This window comes from Aythya ferina (assembly GCF_964211825.1).
Source record: "Aythya ferina genome assembly, chromosome: 8".
NCBI classification, from domain to species: Eukaryota; Metazoa; Chordata; class Aves; order Anseriformes; family Anatidae; genus Aythya; species Aythya ferina.
In genome coordinates, this window is record NC_140304.1 from 19,507,897 (window position 1) to 19,531,864 (window position 23,968).

Below are 23,968 nucleotides of genomic sequence, written 5' to 3' on the forward strand. Positions count from 1 at the left end.
TGCTTCTTTGATAGCTTAATGAACTGCTTTCCTGTAAGGAGATATTCAGTATCCATGCTTGGTGTTTTAAATAACATCTGTCTAAAACACATAGACGGTGGTATGGCACATTAAAGACTAAACACTAAGCATTCATTAAAAGATGAATCATATTCATTGTTGTCTCCTCCAATAGAACTTATAGCTCTGCCCTGTACAAACCCAAATAATCTTTTTGATGAATAGGACAGAAACTGTCTTAACAAATTCCCAACTTGGTTATTTTACTACGCGTTCATTTGCTCTATTTTTCTGTTTTATGTTCTCATCCCAGTGAGATCTTGCCTTGCAATATTCATGTCCCTGCAGCAACATCTCTTTGAGTGATGCTACTACAGCCAAGACTTCCCTTGCTCTCTTCTCAAAAGTATTGTATAATCCCCTTCCATAATGACTTTTCTTAGCTGACTTCTATTCCTGTGCTATCACCTACCTATCAAATCTCACTTTCCTTAGCTTATTTTTGATATACCAAATGTTGCAATTCATGAGCTATAGCAGTGTAAAATCACTCAAGTTATCTTGGTCTCTGTATTCATTTCTGCTTTCATTTTCTAACTAAAACTTTTATTAGATGAGTTTAAAAGTTATAACAGTAGAGAACTGTTTACCAATAACATGCTGTTAGAAACCACAGAAATCCTGTAACAGTCCACTTTGTAGAGGACTCCACACAGCAGAACACTTTGGGCCTACAGTCCTTGGAAACTTACTAGGCAGCATCACAAAATGCTTTTTGTGATGTATTTTGTGAAGCCAAATGTATTTGGCTTTTTTTTTTTTTTTTCTTGAAATACCAGAACTATTGGTGCTAGACAAATATTCAGTTAGAAACATGTTTAAATCCAGTCCCCAAATGGTGCTTTCTCCCCTACTCCTTTTCTACTGTCAGTTTAAAAACAGATGGAAGGATTTTTATTTATTAATCTGATTGATTGATTGAGGCCTTGACATGGTTGAAATGTTTGACCTATCATAAATTCTTGTTTCCAAATAATAAATTTAATGATATGGAGCTTTTAATAGAAACTCTACTAGATCCTTACAGATCAAAGGACTGCCTTTTATTGCAAATGTTGCCCTGTAAGTACAACTATTATCTTTTATTTTTGACCACAGAGGATGGACACAGTTGCTATTGAGTCATAGACTTGAAGTTCCAAAATGAACAGTGAGGAAAAGTGCATAAATCCTCAGCTAGTCTCTGTGCTTAATAGAAATAGGTCAGGAAACAAACAGTAAGGCAGATGTCCTAGGCAGCCAGGGCAACATATACTGTGGTCATTGGAAGCAAAGATATTCCAAAGGAAAGGACTTGCCTGTTTAAGATTACTAGGTGACCATGGCAGAAATAGAACTTCAGGTGTTAATGTATTCAGAGCATGAAATGGGCATGATAGCTGAAAATATTGGTGAGGAAAAAAAAAAAAAAAAAAAAAAAAAGGAATAGTATGTTTAAGAGTGAGAAAAAATAATTATTTGGCTGTTAATCAGATTTGCTTGGTTGTAAAGTGGCTAAAGAAATGCAAATTGACTGTAGTTTCACAGGAAAAAAGTTCCCATAGAAACTGAAACGTGCATGTCCTACAGTAGGAGACACAGGGAGGCAAGAAATGACAACAAATTTTGGTTTTGGCACTTCAAAAGGTGGTGAAACTTAAATATGTATGTAGACTGTGGGCAGTGTGAAACAACTCAGAAATTTCAGATGTCTCTCAGCTGTATCTGTCTTAAGAATCATTGTGTTCTTTTAAGTATTGAGAAGTGAGAATGGACTATCATGTATTAACTTATTTCCCATCATTGGGTATCATGACCATGAGATGGCGTATGAAAGGACGTATATAGGCTCCAGATACTTGCGGCTGACAATGACTGTAGGATAAAGAATTAGTCAAGAGTAGGGGCAGGGCTGTGATAAATTCAGGGGTTCATCTTCATTTTTCCCAAATTCAACAGTGTTGAGATCTAGGATTCTACTTTGGGCCTGACTCCAGGATGAAAGGGCTGCCAGAGGCTGTAACAGAAAACGAAACAAATAGCAATAAAAATAATAAATAAATAAATAAAGAAGAACCTGCTGCTTCTTAATTAGCATGTAAAATATTTAATATCCCAAAGTTCATGTGTCTCCTCCCCTTTGTATCTCCTATGCTTTGGAGCCTTGACTAAATGCATGTTTTTACACCACCGTTACCACAGCATCCACTTGTCTTGACGTCTTCCCTCCAGCCAAGAGAGCAAACAAGTGTTTTCTTCATTTGACTGCTGCGGTGCTTGGCAGGAGATGCTGCATTTACAAGGCCTGTAGTTTTTTATGGGAATAAATGAGTAGATTAAATCAGTTGAGCAATCATCTGTCACATCTAGCAGACCATCAGGTACTCATTCTTTTTCTTTTTCTTTTTCTTTTTCTTTTTTTTTTCTTCTGCCTGTGAAAATTGTAGGTAGTTATATCTCATTGTACTAATATGACTAATTTTTTAAAGTAAAGGTACTTGGGGTGAGAGAGGAAAACCATCTTGTGACAGCACTAAAACTGTGAGCTGCCAGCAGGCCTTGTTGCTGTAAGATTTGCAGTCCTGCTCTCATGGGGACAGATTTTCTCTCTCCTCCCATTGAGATGAAGGCTATAGCAATTGCATGGTTTCTACATGTGTGTTTTTGTTTGTTTTTTTTTGATTCATCTTGGACTGAAAGAAACTGATCTCATCAGGCCTTCCAAAACTGGGCCAGGTGGCCAGTTTATATGGGTGCTGCAGGTCCTAGCCCAGGTGTTGGGATAGCGCAGTTTGTGTGTACAGCAGCACAGATGCCAATTGAGAAAAAGAACTTCAGATGGAGTCTGTGCTGATGTGGTAGATGGGATCAAAATATTTGCTTAAAATGTCCTTTATAGAGATAGTTTGTGAAGTGTATTTGTTTGCTTACAACCACTGAAACTTACTTTTTTCACAGAAAGATGTGTGTGCTCAGAAAGACAAGATTTTTTTTTTCCATGGGTGTTTGTTTTTTTGTTTTGTTTTGTTTTGTTTTGTTTTGTTTTGTTTTAAGTGGTTTCACATGGGGAAATAAGCTGCTTCCTCAGTAGTGGCTGACCTTGGTTTTGCATATTAATTTTGCATCTTGAAGATGATAGAGACCATATTTGCTTTCCTGTATTCTCTGGAACAGACAAGTCATTTATTTTTGTTATGAAAGACTTTACCTTTCTGCCTACCGTGCCGAGGCAGGCTGAGGAGGCCTCATATCCTTTATCTCATTCTAAGGCAAAACTCCCAGTGACTTAAATACCAAATGCACAGAGCACACATTCACTTTTACATGATATATCACTCCAATGACTTTACTGAAGATTTGTATCAGATCCCTGCTCTACCCTGTCTCCTACTGCAATTTGTATTACAATACTGTAAAATATTTAGCTATGCGTTGTGGGGTCTAATGCAAACCTACTCATGTCAGTGCAGACTCTCATTGATTTGAGTGGACTTAGGAATCAAGCCATGAAGAATAGGTAGTGTTTTGGTAGTGTTTTGCCGCAATAGAATATTGTGGCAGTGTGCTACAGACAAAACATGTTTTCCACTCTAGTGAGTCTTGAGAAAAATATGAAATAGGGATTGTGCTCTGGGAGGGACTACATTTGGACCTCCATTGGGGTAGCAATTAACCACCTTGTTCATTTAAAAGATAATCTCTCTAACTTGTCTACCTTCTTCTTAAGTTTAATTATAGCTAAAATAATTTACTGCATAAGGTCTTGTACAAACGTATGCCTTTGAAACATGGTTTCTGAATACTTAAAAATATTTTATCTGCTAACACTGTCATATAGATTCTCTCTTTCATGTTCATAAGAGATCGACTGTTGCTCATGTTTGTGTACAAGTGTGGCCACTAACCTTGGCCCACTTTCACAGATTTGCTCATCTCATGAGACACTTTATATGCTGTAAACTGAAAAAAGATACACAATTAAAACTTGTTAAAGATAATTAAACTGAAGTGGAGGGGAAAAAAACTGCCTCACTGCTTTGTTCATAATAATAGTCTCTGAACTATAATTAAATTCTTCCTTCCAATAATTGTATACATACAAAGGAATTTTCCAGATAGCAAAACAATACAATGATTAAAAATGATTAAGAAGCTGATTCCAAAAGCAAAGATGAGCCAGGGAGGGTTGGAAAGATTTTAGGTGCCTCTAAATATACTATACCAGCTGGGTACCAGATGGTGTTTGGCTACTTGCACCCAGCAACTGAAAATATCAGAGGAGCAACTACACTATTGCCAGAATCAGTTCCCCTCCCTTAAATAAAAGTAGCACTCCTGGGAATGACTTGGCAACGCACAAAAATTTCTTGACAGTGAGATCTATTAGATTGTGGAATAGTCTCCCAAAAGCAGAAGTAGAAGCCAAATTGCTTGGCATGTTAGAGAGACTGGACAAAATGCTAGAGAACATACCGTAGAGACACGTTGCTCTAGTGAGGTGGTGACTAACTCTGTTAAATAAGATCTTTAAGAAAATATTCTTAAATTCTTTAAAACAAAACAAAACAAACAAACAAAAAAAACAAACAAAAAACAAACAAGGAATTAGGGTATTCGATGGGAATGTCACTGTTTTCTTGAGGGTAACTTTATAATGTCTAACCCTAGCTTTCACGTTATGAGAGTTTGTATGGGGCATCAAGGAAAGATTAAAGAACCAATGTTGGCTGAAGATAATTTTTGTTTGACTTGTCTCTAATCAAAAAATCAATCAGTCATCTCATGGATATAGCGTGCTTCTATGGTTGTGTGCTGTTTTAAAAGATATTTTGCACTAGGGTTATGTAGATACTTTTCTCCCAAAATGTTGTCAACGCATCTTGCAGAAACAGTAAGCATCACCAATATGTTATAGTAGACATGCAGACATCATCAGCTTTTGTGGATAATGAAAAAAACTCTTGTAATTTGTTCCTCTTATCTGTGATCAAAAGATAATTAGAAAGAAAGGAAAGATAATTAAAAAGAAATTAACTTAACTTTAAACTCCCATTTCTGTTGGCTGTTTGAGAGGCAAGCCAGAAATAGGAAGTGCATTGCTGTATGTAGCAGTTTGCTAGCAAGAAATCATCTCCAAATTGTTAGAAGTGTGATTACATTAATTGTGTCCAAACTGAAAGGTTAAAGAAATCAGTAGAAGCACTGTATTATGGAATACAAAAAAGGGAATGATCTGATTAACTAATGAAGGCTCTAGCCTGTACGGATGTTGTTGGAACTTGTTTGCTATTTCAGACTAGCTGAATAATTATGTCTGAGGAAAGTGTAGCAGGAAAAAAAGGAAAATATTTTTATTTTCTGTTTTGTTATTATTTATTTATTCATTTAAATGAATGAAAAACCTTGGGGACCTAAAGCCTCCGGTGTCATTTGAAAGTAGCATTTTCAATTTGAGCCTCAGCTGCGGACTCCTTTGTCTTTGAACTAAATGCAGCTGGGGCTGAAGGCACCCTTGGCAGAGAAAAAACAGTTGTTTTCAGTGATTTGATTCTGTGTACTTCCTTGTTGCCACTACAGACTAATTTTTGCCTGTAAGTAGAATTTAAGTCTATTTTTTAAAACCATACATCTGTTTTGGGTGGCATCCTGGTAGGCTGCACACAGAGGGTATAGCCTTCTCCTCGGACTCTCCTATCTTTTGAAAACTTTGAAGTATCCCCACAGGAGCTCTTCTCAGTACCAGAAAATTTAGAGTTTTAAAAACACAGCTTACAGTCCAGTGTTAGTTTGTAATGACAGACAGAAGAAAGTAGAAGTTCAGTGGAGTCCTTTCCAAGTGTGTTGCTACTCATCACCCAGAGCTTGCTTCTCAGTCTCATGCAGTTCAGAGACAGCAGGACAAAGTCACAAGATGGCTAAAGCCTGTTTTTGTGTTAATTTGCTTCATTTTTTTTTTTTAATTTTTATTGAATATATGTATGTATATTATTTAATCACAGTAGCACACAACTCCTTTGTTGTTGTTGGGCATTTGCCAGTCAGCACTTACTAGAAAAGCACTGCTTGGGACAGTTTGCACATGTTGTAAGGGTCTGCTGTGCTTCAGATGTTGCTAGAGTTGGGTTTAAGCTCTATGACCATGAAAGAGTGAATGATGCTGACCAAAAAATTGTTCATCCAGGGTCCGAGTCTCACCAACTTTTCCCAAAGCCAGATCACAGAGGGGTATGAGAAACTAGTAATACATTAATGAGTTTATTTTGAACTGGCAATTTTAACAATTAATCCCTGTCCACAGCAGCAGTAAATGTTAACTGTATTCTGCTACCAGCATCCCACTGCTGTCACCTCACTGAAAATGCTAGATGAAGTTTTGGTAGGAGACTGTAAAGCCACAGCAATATAAAGAATAAGTGTTCAACCAGAGTCAAGTCCTGGTCCTTCTTGGGGAACAGAGTGATGCAGTGAACAAAAACCAAATGCTAACCCTGGCCAGCTGAAATTTTTCTTTTCTCTGAGGAGGATGCCAGTGTAATAAGAAGCTGACATAGAGGTAGCTACCTATGAGATCCCTACTCTTATGCCTCTGCAGGATGATACAAATACTGCTCTTACTCTCTTCCTGGCTTTGGAAATGCTCTGAGGGTCCCAGAAAAATAAATAACAGAATGTAGGGAATGCTTGAAGATACTCTGAATAGACAACAGACAAAAATGTTTTTTGCAATGCCATTATTGGTGAGGTGAGAAAATGCACCCCAAATCATTTTCTAACTCACCACTTATCTAGATCACTGTATATTTACTGTAAAATGTACATCAGTATACAAACAAACACTGTAGTGTGAACCCAGAGATAGATACATCTAAATTGTTTCTCTGCAAAAATGTGTGTACTTAGACACACATGATTTTGAAAATGTGCATTCCTTTGTTTACTAGTTCTTCCAAGTGGGACTGTTCCCTTACACAGGTCAGAAGGAAAAAACGTTGCTTTGCTATAACTATGCTGACTTCTGTAAAGACTGAACTTGGCATTTGATGTGTTCCATGGGGGAAGAACATGTCTTTTGCTTTGCAGACTTCTAAGAAATTTGTTATTTTAGGAGTGTATAGAGTCCATGTGTTTCAGTTTGCTTCCTGATGAACTGTACTGTTTATGGAAACAGAACTTTTCTGAGTTTATTTCTTTTCTTTCTACTGGCCCATAGAAAGCAACAAAACCCAAATTAAGATAATCATTCTTAGCTTTCTAACATATAATACCTATCAGCCTATTTTAGAAGTCAAGTGTCAGCAGAATACTTGTCATGTATTCATAAGACTGAAATAATTGCACTTTATATTTCTACAAAATGAACTTCCACTTTCTTTGTAACCCAAACCTACTTGCAAATTAGTGATCTGTAAACTGCTAAATGCTCAATAATTTAATTTCAGCAGTGATATTTTTCATTAGACAGTTTCCTTTTTTTCTACAGCAAGCATGTGCAACATGCATGAAATAGTGGAGAAAATCTTGGGAGCTCAGGAAACAGAACTGACCCATTTCAATGAACAGCTTTTCTTTTTTGGGCTTGTGTATACTGCACATCCTTTCGGAACACAGTCCCAGATTGTAATGATGTCCCAAATCACAGGATTAATGTGTCTATGAACAGACCTCTTATGCCTCCAGAATGAAGTACTCCTTGCTAATTTCTCTTCAAGACACCAGCTTAATTGCATTTTAAACAAATGGGCTGCTTTGCTGGCCAACTTTTAAATGAGATAACAGCAATGTTCACTCTCCAGCAGTGATGAGTGCCTTGCAGTAGATTCAAAACTCTGTTCAATAACAGGTTTAATCTCACACCAGCAGATTTACTGCAGAATAAACTGCCACTGAGCTCATAATTAGTAAAACAAAAAAAAACCAACCTACTAAATATTATTTTCCAAAGCAGCAGGCTATGTTTTAGTGGAAATTTTTAGTCCTATTCTTTGTGTGTTTTATTGATTTTATGTATGATATTGGGAATTCATGCTATGATTTAAGATAATGGTCTTTATCGATCACTTAAGCAGTTGTTTAGCTACATAGTAACAAAATGATGCTCCCATTCATGGAATATGTGATACTGACAGCGGGGAGACCACAGTGCTTCCCTTCTTAATGTTTATTTCTTTTTTCCAAAAGCATATTCGCTGCTGGAAAACAGCAACTGCAAACATTTGTGCTTTAGAAACAATCTTCCCATAATTTTCTTTGTTGCAGCTATTAGTGGCCAATTGTGATTCAGTGATACCCAGTTCAACAAACAGATGTTCCCAAGTATATTCTCTGTAGCATGAAAACAAATATTAATGAGGTAATTGAAACTATTGAAGAAAAGAAAATAGTGCGTATGTAGTTTCTAATGTTTGAAGTCATGCCCTTCAGTGTTTTCTTGTATTTAGTGATGATGTTAATTTTCAGTATCTAACTGTGTTTAAACACAAGAGGGCAAGTTTTCAAAGGGGCTTCATCCCAGGTTTAGGTTTGTATGTGCCCACTGAATTTCTACTCAGGAAGGATAAAGTCACAGAATGTAATTGAAAAAATTGGTCTCAGATAATTAAAAAAAAAAAAAAAAAAAAAAACTCCCAAGTGATGTAAAGCAGTTGGAAGGAGGGGGAATGAAATCTAGCCTACAGTATACTTTTCAACTGTTTGGATATATGTTGATTGTTTCCATTTATAAAAAAAGAGATTTTTTTTTTTTTAAAGTATAATTCATTAGTCTAATATCTAAACTATAGATTAATGATTTCTATCACACTTCCACAATGTATGTGTACTATTGAGATAGATAGAATTACCAGTTTAATTAATTTCAAAACTTCTTAAAAAACTATTCAAGCCACAGCACATCCCATAAAGCCTCCTATTCAACAGATCATTTTCCCATGATGAAGATATGTACTAGAGTATCAAAAGGCTCAGTTAAATAATACATTGCTTTTACACTAGAAATAGCTTATTTCAATAGGATTGTGACAGTTATTGTGATACTGTGCAATATAGTCTATGCACAGCAAAGGTGTTATCAAATAGAACCTGTTTGCTGTGCTAAAATGAGTATGTAATGATTGCTTTGTTTTGTTTTTTCCACATTTTGAGGCAGGTGTGCTCCAGAGGAGTCAGTGCTGCCCTGGGGCTCTGATTGCCTATATGGGTGGAGCTCCAAAGGAAATAAGAATGCACAAGTGTGAGGCCCAGATATATCCCGTTAGAGGTCACAGTGCCCCGGTGGCTAGCACTCGGGGAACCTTACAGAATGGGATTGTTCCACAATTTAGGCAAAGACAGTGAGTTTCATCTCAACCCATATACGTACAATGTATCATTTTTTTTAATTAACTGCCTTTCAGATTTTATAAAATTATATTATGTCCTTACTAAGTTAAGGTATGTATTGTGCAAGGCTACCAAAAACATTCCACCTCACTCTATGTGAAATACTTCTCCTATTTCTATACATGCAAGTTTTTATAACTAAATATGAAGGATTCTAGCAAAGTCCTTCACAAAGGTCTTTGTCTTCTTGTTTGTCAAATCCCATGAAAACAATGATCAGTGACAGCAGAAGGTTGCCACAGCACCAATGTTTTTTGATATAAAAAAAAATCTAAATGTTTTTTTCAAAGGAATCTGCACTTAGATATATGAGATAGTGGGAATACTCCCCTTCATCTGAACAGTCTTTCTGCAGCTGTAAGTCTGCTAATGTACTGTAAATTCATTCATTAGTTGTTGTGCCTGAAGGTTCTAAAAGGAACAGTAGCATTGGCTTCCCTAGCCTGACAAAATGGAAGCATTTTTAGTGTCATTTTCAGTTTCCCTCTCTTGGCCAAACATAAGAACTTTTGTTGAAATTAATCCAGAAACCACAGTAGTGGAGATGAAGTGAATTTTAGGGAAGAGGGTTATTAAGAGTGGAGAATGTTTGGTGTCCTTCCATTCAGAATAGCACTCCAAATTCTCATAGCATATCAGTTAGTATCAATAGACTTTTTTTCATATAAAATTCAAATAGCGTCCAATAGACTATCATCTGGAAGAAGGCTGAGTAGAATATGTGTGTAGAACACAACAGCTCAGTATTTCATCAAAATTTCAGAGGTCTATCAAAATTGTGTAATGTAAACATGTAAAAATGAACAGCTAGGATTTTGGTCCTATATAAGTGTACCTCATGAAAGACACTAAAGATTTTAGTCTTCACCCTGCATTGTAGTAATACCCATAGTGTTCTTGATTTGATGCTGGGTCTTCTCTGATTTTCTGGTGATTCCTGCTACAGTAGTAGACTGATTTATATAAATCTTTTGTGTAATTTGGACAGGAGGCAAGGACTCAGAAAATCTGGTTTTATTTCTTGGCTCCAAAACAGGCTTCCTTGATACCTGTAATATTTTTATGCCTCCATAAAATAGAACTAATAATATACTTCCCTACCTGTGGGTTATGAGGATAGACTTGTAAATTATGGAGAGTCACAAAAAATCTGTAAAACTCATGATCACAGTATGTAGATGTTTTTACTGATAATGTATAATAAGTTCTCTTTTTGTAATATTTCTAAGTGTTAATCTAGTATATTGTACCTTAATGATATTCGGACTCCAGCTAGGGAAAACTACTTGTTTTGGAACTGATAGCTCATTGCTCTTGTCAGTGGAATGTATTTTTCTGACTAATTAGTTATTTTCAAACTATAGTCCCAAATATAAAAAATGCTTTTTAATGTCTGCTTGTTTTTGCATTGTCAGCACTATTGCCATGGCTGTATTTTGGGCCTCCCCAAAAGGTCCAGAAAAAATACATACAAGCTCAAGAGGAAATGATTGAAGGTTATTAATGCTATTTAGTGTGTTTATGGGATGGCCCACAATTTTTAATGTAAAAAAGACAAGATTCTGGATGCTATTAAAAAGGCCTTTGAAAGATGTAAAAGAAAGAAAGAAGGAAGAGTAGTGTTAAGAAATTTGGAGACAGATAAGGGAAGTTTCCCAAGAAACAAGATGACTGACTACTGGAGGTATGGGAAACATTAGTAGGAAAGGTATGGAAGGTGAATGACTTGGCAGTAGTTTTAAACAGAAGGTCTGAACTGAAATTAGAGGAGTGGAAAGTATTGATAAAAACTAAATTGTGTTTTTACAAAAAACACTGTATTCCACCATAATATTTCCAATAACATAAATATGAGCAATGCAAATATAAACAATATAAAATGTAAACTGTAATTTGGAGTACACAATATGACAACGTGAATTTGTAAAAAAATGCTGCATAGAATATGTGTTAGCTTTAAAAGGACTACATATGCTAACATCTGCTCAGTCTTTTCTTCATGTAGCAGGCCTCTAGCTGTAGCACACTTGCAGTTCCGAAAAAGAAAACTGATGAAGTTCACCCCATTTGCCTCTGAACTCTGATTTAATCTCCCTGCTAATTATTAACTGGGCCTCAGTTCCATTTTGACCATGCAGATCAGAAATGCTTGCATTCTGTCTGTACCTTGAAGCTGAGGTATCGTTCCATTCGCTCCAAGAAAACCTTAAGGAAAGCCTATATCATCACTCGCATATTTTCTGTGTACGGGTTACTGAGGGTGCCATTTCATTAGACATAGTGTTGTAAACCTGTGCAAAAGCCCATTTAGTAGTGGCTGACTGTTGAGCAAATTAATTCGTGGAAGAGATTAATATTTATTTTGTTTTCCCAGCACAGCACAAATGTTAAATATGTTGTGCAAAATCTATTAAGTATCAACAAATACTTTAAGCTACAAGAAACTTACCTGTTGTTAACATCATGTTTTATATGTTACAAGTAAATACTTTTTTGTGTGTGTATACAAAAATAAATAAATATTTTTAATTCATCCTTAGAGAATAAATATCAAACATAATAGTTTTGAAATATTTCTATAGTTGAAAAAGTGGTTTTCCCAAGGAAAAGTTCCTTTTGTTGATAATTTCACAAGACCTCTCTTGTTCTGTCACAAAAACAAACAACAAAAAAAAAATCAGAAAAAGCAACTGCAAGGCTTCATGCTGTCATCTGAAATCTTTTGATGAAAATATTTGCTAAGGATTTACAATGAATATTTTTCCTATTGTGTTACATGATTCCATGGATTGAAGCCTCCTCAGAGCTGCATTTTGCTTTGACCGAGAAATATATCTTACATATGAAATTTTCAGTAGCTGAATTGGAAATAAGGTAAAAAAGCATCGCAGATGGAATGTTAGGAGATAGTATTCAGCAGCAGGAGATATATTAATGGCTGGTGGATAATTAGCAACCACTTCATGTCTCAGTGTCACTTTTGCCATGGGATTGATGCAATGAGCCTGTTAATACTTGTTCACAGTTGGATTTTAGTAGGTATTTTGCTACAGCTGCAGCTGCAACTGCTACAGAGTGCGTGCATATGCAATCCCATATATACAATGTGTATTTGGATTTGGCTGAAATGTTTTGGCTCTGTGTGAGTTTTTGTTTCTCTTATCATTTGTTATTTGCCATCGAGTAGTTGGTATATTTCCACCTTTCCTGCTCATTCTCAGATTTGCTTGGAACAGCCTTGGCTGATAGTATGAGAAGTTTCTAATTGTAGGGAAAAAGAGACGATTTCCCTGTAAAGAAGTCAGCAATTGGAGTGTCAGTGAATATGAATAAAGCTATTGATTCTTTGCAATACGTTCCCCTTCCTCCATCATTTCTTCTATTAGGAAAACATTCAGAAGATAAAGTGCAAATGATAAGACAACAAAAAAACAAACAAACAAACAAAACCTTGATAAATATAAAGAAAAACATTTGTAGATCCAAGATCCACTGGGAATACTAAACCATTGCAATGGATGGACGAATTACTCAAGCAATATGTAATAACTTAATATGTGATGTTATAAGATTTTTTTATGTACACCAGAAGGTAATATTTGCCTGGTTCATTAACATAATTGAGTTTAACTCTGGGGTATGTTGCAGAAGCCTATACTTCCACTTCTGATGTACCAGAATCTGAATAAGTCTAGTGTGTTTCGCTATTCACTTTTTTTGGAAAGAAAGAGTAGGTAAAAATAAGAATTAAAATACTCATATGGTATAAAGCTGAACTATTTTTCCCCAATATAAGGCAGAAGGGAGCAGCAAAACCACATAAAACTGAAAGAAAATAAATAAAAAAATCCCATTAATTGATGTAGTAAATATGATATTTGGGATACTTACCAAAGATATTTCAATAAAAATATCTTTGAGTAGAACTGTGAAGAGTACAATTGTAGTTTACAAAGTAACAAATTTCTTCAATTTCTCCATCTTGAATTCTTCCTGTAAATTTAAAGGTAATGATATATCAATACTTCTTTTGCTTATTTGTTTTAATTTTGCATAAACTAGAGAGGCAGACACTTAAAAACTCAATACAAAAGCTAGGTTAAAAAAACAAGATGTTCAATATACTGAACATTGACTAGTCTAATTGCTGATGGTCTTGAGTATCAGCTGTTTATGGCAAATTTTTGTTATCATCAATTAATCAGATTAAGTTAAAACTGTCCTTAAAAAGTTTTTTTTTGTTGTTTTGTTTTGGTTTTTTTTTGGTCTGTGTGTTTTGTTATTGTTTCTTGTTCGTTTTTAAGTTGTACAGAAGGTTAGTATAAATGATAGACACTCATATATCAGGTTCCATTGTAGAGCAATATGTTTCAGAGTTTACATGTATATCCCTTTTCTCAAGGATTTCTAGCTCAACTTAAAAACATCCTTTGGGATGAAAATTTCAGGGAAGGTCAAAATTTCTAAATTCATTCCCTTAATTCCAACCATTTAAAATATGTGTTAAGATATTATTTAAAGCTACCTTAGAAGTCTAGGGAGAGTTGTCTTAGATTTCGTATTTTTAATATGTTTTTTGGATACCAAGCTTGTTTTCTATAATGAAAACATCCTAAATCAAGGTGGACTGAGTGTAGATTTTAATATATTTATTATCTTTTTTGATGACAGAATAAAAAACATTTCACATATATAAGAATACCTCTTTAGCCAAAATTTCATAAGGACTTGTAGTATGTAAAGTTATTGAGCATGCAGGGCTCTGTGGATGAAGAGCTCCCCAGGTACACAATGATGGGGGGACTGGAGCTGTTAGTGTCAATGGTTTGCAAATAATGGGTCTCTAGGAGAATTTAAAATTGCAGTTTTCACTCCAGACTATGGTGCTTTTTAGGATGAGCTGAGTTGCTATGAGGCTTGGCACTCTTCAGTGCACCTTAGGCAGCAGTTCTTGTACTTCCATTGAGATTGTAACAGCTGGCCATTACAATCAATCAAGTGATATTTCAGCGGTATTTTTTCTTTAATATTAAGGGAAGAAAAGGAAAAATAAAAGATATTACAATTGTAACTTGTCCCAGAAAAAGGAAAGAAATTAAAGATTTACCTTTGACGTTAAAAAGCAGGCACTTGCAAGTAAATCACAAACCAATCATGCATTTCTTTGTCTTTAGGACACTGCAGTATTTTCTATTAATATATAAACACTCTCTCAATATTTTAGTATTATTAATTTTGTGTGGGTGTTATTTATGTGTTACAACAGCCTTCTCTACATATGAGTGCAGAGTACTCAACTATAGAGTGTATGTAAACTTCTGGGTCTGATCAAAACTTCATTAGTCAAATATCATGTAGATTTTCCTAGCTTTAAAACAAACCTTCAAAGTGAAATTAAGGTGTTGAAGAAACAGGTGAAGAGATGGGGATTCTGAAGTGTAGACAGGCCAGAAATTGACCTTGAATGTTGGCCAAAAAGTCAACTTAGTGAAGTCTAGAACTGTAAGTTTCTGAATTCCTGAGACCGAATAGGAAGGAAGAGAGATGTGATTCACTTCAATGCACAGTTCAGATAGAGTCACAGCTTGTGCATAAGATGTTTCCACTTTTCACAAAGTACAGTTTAAATAAGTTAAATTATTATTTTTGCATAGTATCATATGTGTGACTAGTCGTAGTGTTTTAATGCTCTACATTGACTGGAACAGCTAATTCTATATTAACATAATCATATGTTCATTGTATAAACATGTAATTATTCTATATATAATTAAAAAAAGTTATTAATGAAGCATTCTTACTGGGTATTAGCAATTTGCTTATCAGCAACAAAGAAAATCCTGAATGCGGCAGTTATAATCACAGTTCTTAATGCAAAGAACATCCTACCTGGGGAGTACCTTGGTAACTACATATTTAGCTATTTTGTTACTTAATGTCTTCAGGGGCATTTAACAACTAAAGCATCTTTATGTTAAAGACTGGGACAGGGAAAATTACAGAGAAGCTCTAGTATGATGCAGCAACAGTGGTAGCAGCATGTTTAGACAGGTGGCAATTTCAGTCAGTTGGGTGCACATTCTACATAATACCAAATTTTCTATTTGCATTTGTTTTTGAAGTAATGCAATTGACACTAATTTAAATAAGAGTTAAGGAACAGTAGGTTCAGAAAGTAATGCGAACCATTTAAACATCCCTCTGTTATCAGCTCCTGCTCTTCAGGGTTAATTCTTAACATGTGCAACCATGTTGTTTTTCCTCATATGTATTAACTGAGGGGACAAGAAAACCTCCTCCTAGGTGAAAGATCAGTGAAAATGGTATGTTGAAAGAAATGGGATCAAAGCATACTAGGAGGGCTGCATGGAGGAATCTGTTTCCTCCATCATACTGTAGTGGTCAGTCCTTTGGTAACAATTTTTTTTTTTCTTCCACTACTAATGAAATGAATTCTATTCACCTCTTCCTTTTCATTTCCTTTACAGGTCATCACAGATGACCTCCAGAGTGACCAATCTCATCAGAAATCAGTTATGCTGACTTTGACTGAAAGCAATGAGAAAAGTTCAAGATGTTTTATGACTTGTGTGATTGAGGCAAAGAATCACGGACAGAGGAGGATTGTATCCTGCATCAAATGAAGTCTGGGAGTTAACTTTCTTGCTTAGAGGTTTAAAACTGAATGAAGCTCAGAAAGCTACCAGGTACTTTTAGTACAAGTTCTGTCATCTCTGCAGTTTCATGCTAAATTTCTCGCAAGAAATATCCCATCGTAAGTGATGAAGGTCTTACCTATACAATGATATGTCATTATCATAAATAACTAAGTAGGGCAGAAAATCAATTTGTTTGGCATATAGTGGCATTATTGTATATTAAAATATTTTCCTATGGCTTTAAGAGAAAATGGCTTCAGAGTAAGCAGTTATAAACTTGATTTATCTACCAATCTGCCAAATCTCCCCTTCCAAAGGGAAGGATATTACATATGGTCAGCTTCTAAAAAGTACACTGTAATATTGTAATAATTAACATATTGATTGACATATTTTGCATAGCATCATCTTTTGCTCACCTGATTTTAGGAAAACTACTAAGCAGTGGAGAAAGTAGAAAAAAGTATTCTCCACCCTCTGCCTTAGTACAAGAGTAAGTGTGCTGACGATTTCTGTAATTATTAATTATTAATGTCTATATTACCATTGGTAATATATATTTATTTTTACTTAAAACAGCACAGTAGTCATATATGCAAACTGATTCAGCTACCATCTCTAAACTACCGAATCCCAGATCTAAAGAATGTCACCTGTGAACTTTTTTCTATCCTTTCATGATGATATATTTGGTTGCAGTAGCGATCTCCTTTAAATTAATGGAGTTGACTGATAGAGCTGTACATGACATTCTTCCCTGTCCTGAGACATCTTCTGCCACGTGGCCTTTCATGGAGGCCCAGATCCATCACCATCACTTCAGACCTCCTTATAGCTAAGTTTCATCTTAGTCCTGTCATTCATTTACGAGTAGCATCTTTCAGATGATTCTTTGGATGGTTAGGAAAACATTTCATGTTCTTGTCTAAGCTCTTAACCTCATGTCTCAATTGCCATAACACTATTTCTTCTCACTTTGGCAAGTTTATCATGTGTCTTCACTTTTTTGCCTTCCTCCATGTTGACCCTTTACTTGAAACTTATGGAAAACATTTAAAAGGTGACATCATTAAATTAAAATCCTTGAAATTCTGTCTTGTTATAAAGCCTATAAAAGAAATGAGAAGGAATATTAGGCTGGGGTTGTTCTATGGATGTTGCCTTTCTTTCATGCTTTCTTTGTGTACCTGTCTCTACTTACATCTCTCTGTTCTCTCCAGCCTGATGCTTTGTTGTGCAGTTTGGGAATTGAGTGTTTTTGTCCTTTTGCACAGTAGACTCCCAGTCTATGATATGGGATCCCACACTGTGGTTAAAAAAAAAAATCTTTAACAAATAATTCAGTTAGGAGTCAAGTTGTGAATATACAGACTGGTTCATTTTTTACATGTTTAAACTTGTCATTTTGTTTTTGTCTTGCATAGAATTGGTGACTGTGATAGCATTTGACTTTTTAACTTGTTTTGTCTGTTTTAGGCATGCAAAGCTAGATTTAAGAGGTTAGACAGAGGAAGGGCTTAAATTATGAGATTCACCTGGCATAAAGACACCTAATCGGTGATCCCTAACCTGACACACACAACAGTAATCAGACATTAGCTGCAGTAAGCATCTAAGCTTTTTCCTTTGAGACCTGCCTTTGTTTCTCTGGATGTGAGGTTTTGGAGATGTTCTCTTTAGCTGTCTTTTTTTACATCAGTCAAAGTAGATCACTCCTTGAGGTGCAAGCTGTCACTACAGCTTACATTATACCTTCAAGCATGGATTCTGCTCTGTAAGCCAGACATGTAGAAGTTAAGTGCTGTAATGATCTTATTCTACTACAAAGGCTAGATTTTGGGTTTAAAATTAAAATCCTTGTCACTTCTTTTCCAGTTGTTTTTTCCAGGAGTTGCTTACCATTTTGATTTGATTTTTACGTTTTTCCCCTAATCTGGGGAAAGTCATCTTTAAGAGCATAAAGGTATCCAGATAGCTGTCAATAAAGTTGCTGTTGTATGACACAGAGGGGAGTATTAAGCATATGTTCACACTATTCTTGCATATTCACTCTGCAGTTATATTTGGGGTTTAGTAGTATGAAGATAGGGGTGTGAAGGTGGGGTGACCTATAGCACATAAAGAAGGGGTTGAATATTATTCTATCAAGCCTATGGATGTTTAATGCATATACATACCTGATTTTTTTGCTAGGAAAAAATGTATTGCACTTAGATATTAAGCCTCCATCTCTCCAGCCTGATCCACTGATTGCTGTCCTTTTCATTTTGTCAGTAATATGCGAGCTTTCTTTTAATTCTGCTGTAATTTGCAGGGACTCAAAGCATGCTTGAAATTACTTACCTGACTGCACTTCGTGTGAAGAACTCTATCCTCTCAGCTGTTTTAGATTAACAGTGAATTACAGTTCACTTCAATGCAATTAGACCTAATGAGGTGCGTATGGAGGCTATTGGGCCACCATGTAACCACATTATATGGACTTGCTAGTTGCCATTTTAATCAATTGTTTTGACCTTTGAATGCAAAGTACTGCAAAGTACAAAGAAGTTCATGGCCCAGATACCTATTTATTCAAATGCAGAGAGAGATGATAAAAATTAGTCTTTGCTCAGGAAAACTGTTTCTCTGGGTAATCTTTAAAAAAGAAATCCTGTTTGCAAAAGGCTGCTTAAAATGATTTGTCATACCACAAGTGCAGTTGAAATATTGTCATCACTATTTTACTTTCTCTTCTGTGACTTGATTTTAAACTTGTCTTGCATCATTGGCTATTTAGGAACCAAGGCTAAATTTCAAGAAACAATTCCATTTTATCAGGTTGCATTGTGGTAATGAAAATCAAACACTACCTCGTGTGAGATTGTTGGAAGTAGGAAGACTTCAACTAAGGCAGTTTTGTTTACCTGTGTGTGTGCCAGATTCTAATTTACAGAATTGAATTTTCGTACGAAGTTGTTGTTCAGGGCGGGGAGTTAAATGTAGAGTTAAAGCTGTGAGAGATGATGTTTTGTTTTTCAGGGAAACTTTCTGAGTGTAGCAAAATGAAAAGCAGTAGGACTATTTCTACAGGTTTTACATAGATATAAATCTGTTGCTCCCTACATAATTATAGCTCTTCCATTAGTTTGTTCCCTGTTTTGCTTCTTGCTGGCAGGCAGCTAAGTACCACAAAGCCCCTGGATGTGTTTTGTGTTTGTCTTAATGGAGAATATTAAAAAAAAAAAGTTTGGTGCTCCTTAGAAATTCAAAGTGATTTTTAAGTTAATTAGAAATATAAGTTGCCATGAGGTCTTGCCTTGTCTTTATACCACATAATATAGATCAGCCTAAAATGTTTTGTAAACGTACCTACCCAGTATTTCTGCTGTTAAAACCTTCCTAAGTATGGACTTCTATCTTTGAGAGCAAATATTTGCAAGTAATGGCTAAAATAATTCTTATCAGTCACTTCAAGGAGACTGAGAAATCTCCTTGGAATGTTTGAAAATTAGTGTCTTACAACTTTCAGGATAGCTTTTGAACCACACCTCCTGAGAGGACATGAGTCAGATGTGTGACCTAACAGGAATCGAGATATGAATTCCTGGTTATGAGTCATACTAAGGAACAATGTCTTGATGTGTCCTTGAAACTACAAGCATGTAAACTTCCTTCTTCCTATTGTGCTTAGCTTCTAAACGAGAAATATTTTGTACTTTAATTTAAGTAATATCACAAGAAATCATGCTTTATTCTAACTGCATGTAAGGTGACAAGGTAATTAAGTGAAATAACAAACATTTTATAGAAGACTCCAAATTAGATAGGAGTCTCTTTATCTCCATATATGTATACACATATAAGTAGTGTTAAAAGCTGTCTTATACTCACCTAAATGTGTTCAAACCATTTTTCTGTCTCTAACATGTTAATGATTTTGCATTTCCAAAATAAATACCTAAATACATGGAAAATGTGTGGAAATCCTATCAGTTAATTACAGTTGTAATTATCAATGGACTATATGACCCACTGGTAATTGCTTAATATATTAAGCTTGTAGACCTTTTATTCCTGTACTTTAACGTCACCCAATCTTCCCACTATTGTATGTGTCTACTATAGTAACAAATGTTATATTTCAAACATTTGTCCATACTAATGAAGTATGCATGGTGTTAAAATAAAAATGAGACCATACTGAATTATATGAACTCGGCAAAAAATACTGATAGCCCAAGAAAAAAGTATCTTCAGGATCAATACCAGCTACTATGCAATGAGATGAAATGCTTTTCCTCTAAGACATAATTTATATTACAAATGTTTTCAATGATCTGTTCTATGGATCTTCCAGCTGTGCTATGAAGTAACTGATATTGGTGACAGCACCAAAACTGATCTCATCTGAAGTAGCTTTTCCTGTACAATAGAAGCACATCTCTATCTTGTATATGCGGTATGTAAGCTTCTTCCGTTGTTTTTCAATTGAGGATTTAAGTGTGAGTGAATGTAGAATAGATATTCCTTCTAAATGGACTGAGATGTATGCTTGTAAAGGAGTTATGGACAACCTGAAATGCATATTGACTTGACTTGTATTTGAATTCCTTTCCTTTTTCTTTGCAAAGGTTCGTTGATGTTAAAGGCCATCTGTTTCCTGTAGTGCAGAAACATAGACATTAAGAGAACAGAATTTTAATCCGTTCAGTGAACTACAATTTAAATGTTTGTTTCAAGAATCTCAATAGTTTCAGCACTGGAATTTTGAGTGCAGTGATTTTGTGCTTGTTTGTATATTTAATGTCTGAGTGTTATGATATTTCTCATAGTAATGAAGCCTGGCATAGTACTGCTATGTCTGTCGTGGCACAATTTCAGACTTGAGGATACTTAAATCTCACATACTTGACTGAATGAGCTGGATCTGATGTGAACCATACTTTACTGAGTAGGAGTACCTTCTTAGTAGAAGGTAAGAAATGTTCAACTGAGGCTCTTTCTACAGTTTAATGGTACAGGTGTATATACAGACTTGATGTCATAGCTAGCTGTCTCGGTGTAGAAGACATGTAAAACCTAGACCATCTTGAGAATTCAGGTGGTTAATGCTCCATCTCTCACATCAGCTGAGTGTTTGTTGCCTTAGTCCTTCAATCTGTAAGGAGCTGCTCCTGTATTTAAATATGCTTTGTTAAATTTTGAACTTTCAAGAAACAAACTTCAGAGGAAATATTTAATAACTTAATACAAGTATGATGTTAAACAGGATATTTATACGTATAAACACTACTTTCCTGTTGTTTGATTTAGCTGTGTAGAGTGGACCTAGGGAGGCACAAGAAAGTGAAAAAAGGATGCTTTGAAACTAAGTAATTGGAGAAGTTTCGTGATGAAAATGATTGTAAAATACATCAATTTATGGTTGTATTAAAACAAACGTAAGGGCCAAATTTGGCTTATGAAAGCCATGGAGGAAATATGTGACTTTCTAATTCATTATGATGAACAAGAACAGAACCTCCTTTTTTAATCTCCAGAAAATCTAATGAGCTATTAATTATATCTAATGTGTACTTAAGGCTGATGAGCTGTTGCTTTAGTAATTTTTACAACTCAGAAGCCTATGGACACTTTAAGTACTGATGGTGTAACTTTAAAAGATATAGATTTTGTTTAGTTTGTTTTGTTTTATGAAAATTTCCATTGCCCATGTAAGTCTCCTTTACATACAGAGAGCTTATGATAAATGGTAACCAGGTGTCATTCTTAAAAAGGGAAACGTTTTAACAAAGTTCTAAATTAATATAAGGTAATTACTAGGTCAACTTTCAGTCTCAAAAGATTAAATCTCAAAGATGAAAGAGTTTTTACAATTAAAAGAATCTGTGACAATACTTTTATTATTTGTATTGTTCCTTTGTATGTTCCTTTAAGAATATACAGCAGCCTCATATTGTTATGTCAAAAATCCTAATCCTGAATGAATAACTCTACATTTATATTTGAATCTAATATAACTTAGTGCTGTACAGAAGAAGAAAAATACTCAACTGTAGCGTATATCAAAGAAGATTTAAATGTCCACAAATGTTCTTGAGAAGATTCTCTGATTAAAAAAACAGTGCACTTAGGCTTCTCATATCTCAGCTGCTTTCACTGTGTTGAATAGCATTAAATAATAGCATTTTAACAGTACTGAAGTGAAAAGTAGTTGTATAAATGTGCTGACAAAATTATGTGCCCTTTATTGACATACACAGTTTTCTTAATCATATCCATTTTTTGAGGCTAAGCTAAGGATTTTAAAATAAAACACTATCCTATGAGACACTTAGTTATAGTAATTGTATCAGATGTTACCTGTTAATATACTTAGTCATAAATATTAAAGCTGATTACTTGTATGTGACATAAAACTATATAATTAAATAATATATCTAATGGATGTACAATTTTTCCAAATAGCTATTGTTCTTGTTCTATTTGTTATGCTGTTTATTTGTTTGTATGTGAAAATAATAACAGAATAATACTTCAGGAACATTTTCAAAACAACTAACATTTTGGCTTCAAACACAATTAGAACAAAAAGCACAAAAACACATTATAATATAAATCTGACATGTAGTTTTCCTTCAGGAGATATTCAGTTTTTAGTTTTAAACAAGTCCCTTAGAAGCTTTAGGGTTCTTAGGATGCCTAGAGTCAATTTTGAACAATTTTGCAGCTTACTACAGGGAATCTTAATTCAAATTCAACAAAACACTGGAAGAGGTAGTGCTTTGGAGTATTTAATTTTCTCAAAGGACCATCATCGGTGTGAAGCATCAGATGGGGAGAAGCAACATGTAAATAAAATGTCAACCTGAAAACATGGTAAATAGCAAGAATAAGTCTCTCATTTTAGATGGGAAGAAAAAATGTATCTTTTCACATTATCAAGACATATAACAGTAGTCACTGTGATAAAAAGCAATCTTACACATTGTTTCACTATTAGAGTATGAGATTAGTGTTTTCTGTATTAGAAGTTGTTAGTTGCAAATATAAAATATAGGATCTAATTATGGGATTGTCATTTGAGAGAAACAGAGAAATTCTACTAAACTTGGGCTTCAAGTTTCTTGAAGTTTCCTTTTCTGAATATGTTTTTTCTTTAGTACCTCTGAAGAAGTTACTCAATAACAGGGGCAAATAATTTTCATTTTTTGTTTTGTTTTTGTTTTGTTGTTTCAGATTTTTTTTTAGCATTGGTTGCTAATGATGAGATGTGTCTTACTGCTTATGTTTTATTATGGTGTTTCATCTATGACAAACTGAGAGCGTTTAAGCTGGAAAACCACAAACGATCTTACTGAGTGCTTTCATGATGATTTTAGGCAGGGGAAAAAAAAGAGAAAATTCATGTCTCATGTAAAGTTTGTCAGTATTACAGAGTTTTTGGCTCTATGTTCATAATTAACAAATTATTTCAAACTAAAATTAACAGTAGAACCACCTCAATAAATGTATCTAGAAAACCGAGGACCATATTTTTATTAATATTAAACAGTTCTACTCTTTTGTGAATGCTTGTCTTTAATACCATTCTCCAAATGATATGTGCATATCTCACTCTCTTCTGTTAGCAGATTAAGGCTTCAGAGTTTATCACATTAATTATGGTAATTTAATAGAATAACGTTTGATGTAGAAAAAAATCTGAAAATAATTTATTTCATCAGAATCTACCAAATCTACCTAATCTATTCTGATAGATCAGAATCTATCATCCCATACTGTCTTTGTATATTAGTCATAATTACAAAGCTTTTAGACACTATTACTAAGATTCTTAAATGCCCTTTTCTTATTGTTGACTGATATGCCTAGAAGTTAACAAAGGCATTACAATATAAACTAAAAAT

At 34.7% G+C, this 23,968-nt stretch overlaps 1 protein-coding gene and 1 long non-coding RNA gene across 2 annotated transcripts in view; one reads left to right on the top strand and one right to left on the bottom strand.

The window, feature by feature from the left end:
* The window catches only part of LOC311440967 (uncharacterized protein), a 181,617-nt gene extending 163,418 nt beyond the window's left edge, over positions 1 to 18,199 (top strand). The window contains exons 3-4 of the mRNA XM_084528532.1: positions 15,906 to 16,043; positions 17,776 to 18,199. Of these exons, the coding sequence (XP_084384658.1) occupies positions 15,906 to 16,043; positions 17,776 to 17,784 (147 nt within the window). The 3' untranslated portion in view covers positions 17,785 to 18,199. The remainder of the gene's footprint in view (positions 1 to 15,905; positions 16,044 to 17,775) is intronic.
* Positions 16,118 to 19,944, bottom strand: LOC311440969. The gene is made up of 3 exons (XR_014695691.1): positions 18,254 to 19,944; positions 17,278 to 17,382; positions 16,118 to 17,184 (listed from the first exon to the last, which is right to left on the bottom strand). It is a non-coding gene; the product is annotated as an uncharacterized lncRNA (long non-coding RNA).
* Between the last annotated feature and the right edge of the window lie 4,024 nt (positions 19,945 to 23,968).